General features: G+C 41.0%; 1 protein-coding gene across 1 annotated transcript; it reads left to right on the top strand.

The window, feature by feature from the left end:
* The first annotated feature begins 7,630 nt into the window (after positions 1-7,630).
* LOC139980091 (2'-5'-oligoadenylate synthase 2-like) lies at positions 7,631-8,614 on the top strand. Its single transcript, XM_071991467.1, has one exon. The coding sequence runs from the start codon at positions 7,631-7,633 to the stop codon at positions 8,612-8,614; it is 984 nt and encodes a 327-aa protein (XP_071847568.1).
* Positions 8,615-9,188: the final 574 nt, after the last annotated feature.

The raw sequence follows: 9,188 nt of genomic DNA, 5'->3' as shown, positions 1-9,188 counted from the left end.
ACTTTCAGCTGATTTTTGTTGAAAATAATTGATATAGCTTAGAGGCCTTTATGCCCATTAACAATACATAGTAGCAACAAACGTTTTTGGTGTTTATCAATACCAGTTGTGCATGGTGAGATATTCGTTTGGAAATACCTTCTAATGAATAATGCACTGCCTGACTGTGCAGGCAATATATCATGGTTCGATGGTTGACATGTCATGAACACACGAAAACACCCTACAGAAACCCTCTGCTCCTATACCATATGATTTTATATTGCTTCCCAAGTACCATTTCCAACCAGCTAGGCATTGCCCAATCTTAAAATATATCACATGAAAAGGAATTCCCAAGTATTTTCACCATAGTTAACATTCACAGCCTGTCGATAATTGGATTAACAATAGTCTTCCTTTAATTGATTGCCTGACCAACAAATACTGCTAGGCTACAACTGTGGACGCCAAAGCATGGTTTACTTTGATTTATGTAACCTTTTTTTCCCATGTGAATGTCATTTTGTTTTGAGATCCCCAAGATTTCAAAAGTTACTAGATGTGAGGCTATCTGTTATTGTCAATGGTTGTCAAGCATTAGTATTAAAAGTAGAAGGGAAATTGGATGATTTTTATAAAACAAAGTATTTGAAACAGCTTGTACTAAAAATAAAGAAACAGATACAGTTGTTCTATGTCACAATAGACGTAGGATGTTGCACGAGTCTTGCAGCACTTTTGTCATTTTTTAGAAATGGTTTTATCTTATGCAGCAGAGAACATGAAGGAGAATTAAATTTGCAATAAATTTTAAATTAAATTGATATTTCCATTCATTTGTGCCTGTCCAAATAGTATCATGCAAGAAATCATTAATGACCATATATTTCAGCCGTTCATCATGTAGCGAAATTGGTCTAAAGTTCCTCTATAAATCCTGCCATTAAGAAATGCAATTAAGATGAAAAGGCATACTCCAAAGAAGCCTTGCTGTCCTGATGTTTTTGCACTACGTTTCCATACAGAAGAGCTTGTAGGACACATTTATCCGTGCTATTCTCTCATCCTGTCCGCGCGGACAGAAAATCACCACACACGGACGTTTTTTCCTAGTTAATAGTGTCTGTCCGGACAGATAATACTGTCCGCCGGACACAATTCCCCCCGAGAAAGTTGTCCTACGGACATAATTCCCGTGGAATAGTGTCCGTGAGACGCCCGGACACTATTCCCTGTCACATAGGCAGCCAGCCAAAAAATTTGGCAAGGAGTGCTTCAGTATGGAACGCGAAAAGGGCAACCATATTTCGTTGTCTAAACTAAGTTTGTTGCAGTCTAAACTAAAGTTGTTGCTGCTGTTTTACCACGTTGTTGCTCAAACTCACGTTGTTATTTTAACTTCCGTTGTCTAAACATACGTCATTGTCTAAACTTACGTTGTTGCTATCGGCGCTGTTCAAAATTGCTCAACCGCGTAATGTAAACCAGAATGCAAAATGCATTGAGGTTTCGATGACTTCAGTACACTAGAAGGGTGTTAGTATAAGCAGAACTAGCTGTTACTATAGAAATGGCCCGAACCACCATTTTGATACATTAAATAAACACAGGTCAGTCTATTGTACGTGGCTATACACACCTGCACCAAAAACAATAGGGGTCTTGGAGGTCCAAGTCCATTTGGAGTCACCAAACGCAAACTTGTGGAAACCTTGTTTTATAAGCTACCGTATCTCCCACAGCCAGCCTATCAGATAACATGTGCGTTAGTACAACTCATACGAATAGGAGGCTGCACGGTAAACAACTTTTAAAATGTTATAATGTTATACTTATAGGCTATGCATATACGCTGTGAATGTCGGAAATCAAGTACAACGTCGAGTGTCTAGACAAAGTACCAGCATAAAAATACTGCATTTTTAAACTGATTTCATTGAGCCCCTCCAACAATGTGTAGAGATAATCTGGGAATGTCGTCGGGTAATCAAGTAAAACGAGTGTCGAGACAAAATGCCAGCATAAAATACTGTACTTAAAATTGAATTATTGAACCATTACATGATGTCTGGATATGTTGTGAATGTTGGCAATCAAGTAAAACGTCGAGTGTCTAGACAAAGTACCAGCATAAAAATACTGCATTTTTAAACTGATTTCATTGAGCGCCACCAACAATGTGTAGAGATAATCTGGGAATGTCGGTAATCAAGTAAAACGAGTGTCGAGACAAAATGCCAGCATAAAATACTGTACTTAAAATTGAATTATTGAACCATTACATGATGTCTGGATATGTTGTGAATGTCGGCAATCAAGTAAAACGAATGACAGTAATATTACTAAAGACAAATCTTTTCGTCCCGATCGAACACCAATTGCGTTTATTATATGACCTATACTTTTACTAGTGTTTATAGTTGAGAAGATTCGATCTTATCACTGCCTGTACTTTGTGAATTCTCTACACAATATATATATATATGGCGGATGCCATCCAGTGCCATATAGTACCTCGATGCTTTGACCTGCAGCGATTTCACCAGCTACCCCAACTCTTCAAATATCCCCGCAAATGTAGTGTGCATATCTCGCTAAATTCCACGCAATTTGTATTAGGCCTGTTCAAACCTCGGAGTTTCAACTGCACATGCGCATATCCTGAAAATTTGTGGAGAAAAGATCATATCACCTTACCTACAACACATAGCCTTAGTCAAAACTCGAGTGTATCTTGGATGATTCGTTTCTTGCATAACATGTTAGCGGGTTTTTTGGTCTAAAATTCTTAACAATGCTGAGCGAGGTTTGTGTATATTCCATTTACAACACAATCCATTTCGCAAATCGAAACTCCGAACTGGATTGGTGTTACAAAATGAACTTGCTTGGCGGGTTTCGTACTTCAATACTGTGCCCCTCTTGTTACTCACGAAGCGCAGACTACATCCAACCATAGAGCAACTGATCCAACATTTACCCTGGATGCTTTTCAGTATTTGGAAACAACCAACTCCACGAAAATTATAGTATTTAAATAACATTTTTACGCAATGTCGAAACTTCAATGACTACTTTTGACGATGTATGACTGCAGTAGTTTATGCACACAAATTAGTGTTGCACCAGAATCATGACTTGAAGCACGTGGTCAAAGGGACCGGAAAACTTAACGCAAGTTTGCAACGAAGAAATAACTGTGGTATAAATGCACATTTTACATTATCAACTCTCAATATGGAGAGAACAAAACATACTGTGAGATTTAAATTCCTTTTCAGTATCAGAGATGTTGTGGTAGCTTCCTGCAAAATTCATAGATTGTCTCAACTCATAACTTTCTGTGATAAAACAATTATTCAAATATGACATTAACAATATAAATGTAAATAACGTCCTCGGAGTTGTATCAACTATCATGTAAATATCGTTAACAACGTGATTTTTTTCGACAAATCAGGTTGTTAAGGATATTTACATGGCTGTTGCTACAAATCCGGCATGACATTAACGATTACCCCCCCCCCCCCCCTTTTTCGCGTTACATAGTTAAACCATCATACTTTGCGTTCATTGAGCACTGAAGATGCAAGCATGTTTGCAGACAATGGGTAAGGGACTATTAACCAAACAAATCTCGGGAAATTTGAGAAAACATCATTGGCTGTATTTAGCATGAAAATCTCTGTAATAGATATGTTGTTAGCACTGCACGGAAGCAACTTGCGGTTGATTGTTATAATTTTTTTGAAAAGAAAGAATGATGTTCGTTCACAATGTGTTCACAACGGAACTTTAGATAGCAACGAAAGTGTAGACATCAACGTGAGTTTAGACATCAACCGTAAGTTAAATTAGCAACGAAAGTTTTAGACATCAACGTGAGTTTAGACATCAACCGTAAGGTTTATAAATCAACGTGAGTTTAGACATTAAGGCGCGTTTAGTCGTCAACGTGACTTTAGACATCAACGTAAGTTTAGACATCAACGAACAACAGCAACATGGTAAACTAGCAGCAACAGCTTTAGTTTAGACAGCAACAAACTTAGTTTAGGCAACGAAACAAACTTAGTTTAGGCAACGAAATACGGTTGCCCTTTTCGCGTTCCATACTTCAAGTCTGCTCAGGTAGAGGGGAGAAAGTTTAATAGGGTAGGTCAGTGGTATTGTTTGAGAGAGTGGGTAAAACAGGATTTAAAGGGGGAAAATAGGAATTATAGCCAGTGGTGTGGCCAGTATTCTGCTAACGGAGGGGGGGGGGGTATCCCTCATGCGCCCAAAATTGGTGGAATCTGAAAAATGGCCGGAAATTTGGTGGGCCATAAAGTTTTGTAGGCCCTACATTTTTAAGCTCGAAAAGGTATGAGCTTCTGCACCATTGGTGCTCTAGTTGACGTTTCCATTTTTCCTCTCTCACTAATGTATCTATATATATATACTATATATGGTCTAGCATAACGCGTGTGTGTGTATGGACGCCTTGAACAATTGTTCAATTGTGCAATGGAACCAACTGTGGCTGGTCTTGAACTCGACCGAGTCGTCGGGGAACATGACGCATTTCGGGAAGGGGCGACCGCCCCCCCCCCCCCGAGAAAATTTTCCCTATGATATCGCTAGTAATTTAAAAATAGACAATGCTTAAATGCAACTTACAAGGCCTGGGAAGTGTCATTTCCAGCGATCTGGGAGGCTTTTTCGGCCAAAATTTTCTTGTACGCTTCGCGCCAAACCATGGTGGCGCTTCGCTTAGATAGTTTGCCTACAGGCTTCGCCCTTCCGTTGGCAAATTACTCGCTACACGCCTGTTCGAATTTGTAAAGCAAAGAGCAAACATCACATAATATCAGTGAGCATGAAAATGCATGTTCAAGAATGAACAGCCTCAAAACTGTCTATGTGTGTAGTCAAAGGCGTAGGAGCCAATTGGATTTGGGGGCTGTAACGACTTGCCCGAAAAATATAACCAAAATTTTTCGCGCGCGCAGCGCGCGTTCAACATGTTAATGTCAATAGGCGGAGTGTATAGCCTAGTGGTTAACGCCGGCGTCTCCCAGTCATGAGATCCCCGGTTCGATTCCCCGCCGACAGCAAGGTGTGTCGTCTGGCAAGAGTGTTGTTCAATAACAACTTCCCGACATGGACGTTAAATGGATGTGTGCGGAGAGATTGGCTTCGGTCAGCTTGCGAGTCTATAAGCCTCCATGGCTTCTTTCGCGAGTTCCTGCTTGCGGGAAGATCACATATACATACATACATACATACATACATACATACACACATACATACATACATACATACATACATACATACATACAATATCATATAAGCAAGCATAGGTCATTACATCGCATGGCATCGTGTACCGTACGGTCCGTGAAAGTTGCGCAGTCATCCGCAGGATGCTAATGTAAACAACGAAATGTCTTATGTAGATGGAGAAAAAGCATACAGGTCCAATTATGTCAAAACTCTCTTTTACAGTAGTAATGGCGAATTAGTCTGCCAAGCCTAGAACTTTATTTTAATTACCAAGGAGATCATTTTTAAACTATTCATTTATTCTCAGCATATTGCCCGAATTTTCAGGGGAACAAGTTTGGTTGGGGGGGGGGGGGCTGCAGCCCCGCCTCCTACGCCTATGTGTGTAGTGTTCGGTTTCGAAATATCTGATATCGGAAATATCTGCTATTTTTCATTTCCTTCAACGAAGTTTTATAATTGCCGTTATAAGAGGTTGTAATATTTGTACACCAATAAATTAACTGTGTCTGAATTTTCGAAAACTTCCTGACCAACATTCTTCATCATACTTCCCTCTACTCGTAGCAATTTTGACCGGTCTGTTAGGGGTTGAAGGAGGTTTTTCTATATTGGTTATCCATAGATTGAATTTTGTGCAACATTATGGATATGTTTTGATATGATTTTCTTCACGAGAAATGTGAATTTTCAAATTCTGAACAAATAATGGGCTTTAAACTTTGAAAAGTGGGGCTTTCGGATATTGTGGGCCGTGACGTAGAATCACCTACAAAAGCAATGATCAACAGGACATGCAATGAGGTCGAACATGATGTGTGACTGGTTACAATCTTCAAAAAGGTTATGGATGGAAAAAAAAATATTGGGAAATACTTGGTTCTCAGGCAAAAGTGTACATCTGGTTGCTCATTTTCAAGCCCGAGAAGTGCCATTTCCGGTGATCTAGGGGGTATCAAAACCTGAAATTTTCTTTTACGCTCCGCGCCAACCGATGGTGGCGCTCCGCTTAGATAGTAATTCGCGCCCCCCCGGGTTAGAAAATCCTGGATACGCCCCTGGTTACTACCAGCAGTGAGCAATTCCCAACCCAACCCCCGGGCCTCGGTCCATTGTCAAACCCTATCCAGGAGTTTTGGGGGCTTATATATGAAAAGCTCGAATCTTTTTAAAAATCGGGAGGAGGTTATAAGGGCCAGGGCACACGACGACCTAGTGGTGCCAGTTTAACCGTCACCCTGACCCAATTGTAAATATGCTCTCGGAGTTGCCCGAGGGACCAGTGTATATGTTGAGGCCCGCGGGAAACTAAACTCGAAAAAAGACGGGCGTATCCGTCGCTGTATCCGTCTCCTAAAGTTAACGGCATATGTCCAGGGGTATATTCGTCCGGGGGTTATTCATCCGGGGGGGGTAATTGTCTAGGGGGGTAATTGTCTAGGGGGTATTCGTCCGAGGGGGTAGTTGTCCGGGTGGGTACTTGTCCGGGGGGTTTTTGTCCTCGGGGGTAATTGTCCGGGGGGTTTCTGTCCGGGTGGTAGTTGTCCTGGGGGGTAGTTGTCCGGGATGGTATTTGTCCCGGGGGTATCTGTCCGGGTGGTAATCGTCCGGGGGGTTATTGTCTGGGGGTAATCGTCCGGGGGGTATTTGTCTGGGGGGTATTTGTCCGGTCACGTAGGCAACGGCCCCAGCGAAGGGTGGCAATCTTTCGATCGTACTGTTTATACAAAGTTGAGTCTGCAGTTATTCACATAATTAAATGATTGAACTTTGTACAGTGCGGTTTCAAAATTGGGTATTCCCAGTGTCCCAAGTACAGTCCGTTTTTGTTGCTTATAATCTGATATGATGAGATTATGATAATCTACGCGTGATGTATTCTAATTTATGACATGTAATGAAGAGAGTGTGGAAGGAACATCATCATTGGTTCTTTGGCAAGCAATTGGGTTGTATCGATAACATGTACTTTAACGATAAATTTTTACTCCATTGAAATAACCTGCTGAGACATTTAAGGGACACAAGAAGTTAGAGAGGAACTCCCTTCAGCTGAATATTATTCGAACGTGATATTTCATAACTTAAATCGGTAGGTTGCCTTTTTTTATACTTAGTTTACTCAGCTCATTTCATTTTTGAAGCCATATGGTAATTACTATTTTATAGTTACATAACACCGACATGGTTATACCATACCCGTGGTGGGTACAGACTTTACGAACGCCACGAAAAAATGTGTACAGTTTGTTAATTATCATGTACTCACAGATATCAGTGGATACAGAATACAACCCGGCAAAAGCACATCCATGAGTCCTTAAATAAAATAAAATAAAGTAATTCTATCTGCGTTGTCTCCGTAGGATATATTCCAATCATCATGTCATTGAGCAAGTATTTACGTAAGTTTGCGGACGGCTTGGCGCCAAACCAAAATTTGCTGGACAAAGCTGGTCAAGCAACTGATATGATACAACGTGTCCTTCAAGCCACGCATGGTCTCTCTGTTGAACGCGTAGTACCTCTGGGAAGTTATGCCAAGAAAACGTCTCTTGGATTAAAGATGGATTTAGATTTACATGTTTTCTTAAACGATGAAATGCCTCCATTTACAAACGCCAAAAGAAGAATAGTGAACGCGTTGGTTAGATTGGACAGTAACGTTCAAGAGGGTTCGCATGCCATTAAACTGAAAGTGAACGGGGTTGACGTTGATTTAATCGCAACCGTCAATATGGTCAATAAATACTTCAGAGAAGGTTATAACACGGTGGCGGAAAACCAACTGGCAAATGTCCTTTACTATCTGAAACATATTGCTGGTCCAAACGTAGATAAGAAAGAGGACTTCAGTACTTCTGTCTCGGAGTGTGCAGTTGCCTTTGAGAAGAAACACAGTGCCTTTTCACACGCTATGTCTCGCTTAGCAAAGTACTGGGGAATTCAACATTCTATAAATTTGAAAGGAAAATCCTCCATCATGGAATACCTCGGGGCACGTGCTGCGGAAGATGAAGAGTCAAGTTATGGAAGTCAGGATCTTCTCAACGCGTTTAGAAGATTCCTTAACATGGTTGAACAACCACAGAGTATTTGCGTCTATTGGGATGATTTCTACTCTTTAGCCGATATTCCACAGAAAATAAGGAAACAGCGACCACTACTGCTTGACCCTTCTAACCCGCACGATAACTTCTTCCAAGGTGTTTCACAAGAGCAATACCACCTGTTGAGTCACTTTGCTAAACGAACTCTGGCAGAGCTGGATGCAGCTGAACGCAATGGAAGTATTCCTGCGATGTTTATGGACGGTGGAGCTTCCGGGTACGAAAAGATCACCATATTTTGGCCTAAATCGATATGAAGAATTTGCTAAGTTTGCTTTTGAATATATTAAAACGGAATGTGGCAAAAGGTGTGTGATAATACAGCCGTCGATGTCAAATAATGCTTCGTCAACATGTGTCCTTGTTAATTTTAGGGAAAGAAAATAATTTTACTAAATTAACCTTTTAATAACATTCCAATCTTGCACTTGCTATTCGAATCGTTTTGTAAAGTAGCGAAAAACCTCAAGCATGAAAGTCAGACGTTCAATTATCAAAGTTTGTTTAACTTTTTAGCAAAGTCGAATAAAATGCCAGTGATGGTGATTGCCGTAGAGGAGAGTGGCAAGGGCGGCGGAACCGGGGGGCACAGAGGGCACGTGCCCCCCACTTTTCCCCACGTTAAAAATGTGCCCATTTTCTACATAAAAATTGAGGTGTCTCAAGTTAGCAAGAGGCCAGGGAACCAGAATGAACACTCGGGAAGGGCCGTTTCCGGCCATCTGAGGGTTTGTAAAACCAAAAATTTTCTAGTACGCTTCGCGCCAACCGATGGTGGCGCTCCGCTCAGATAGTCGTGCATACAACTTTGCAAATCCTGGCTACGCCCCT

The sequence above is a fragment of the Apostichopus japonicus genome, chromosome 14 (genome assembly GCF_037975245.1).
Source record: "Apostichopus japonicus isolate 1M-3 chromosome 14, ASM3797524v1, whole genome shotgun sequence".
NCBI lineage: Eukaryota > Metazoa > Echinodermata > Holothuroidea > Aspidochirotida > Stichopodidae > Apostichopus > Apostichopus japonicus.
Note: the sequence above shows the minus strand (reverse complement) of the source record. Positions and strands in the feature narration are given on the sequence as shown.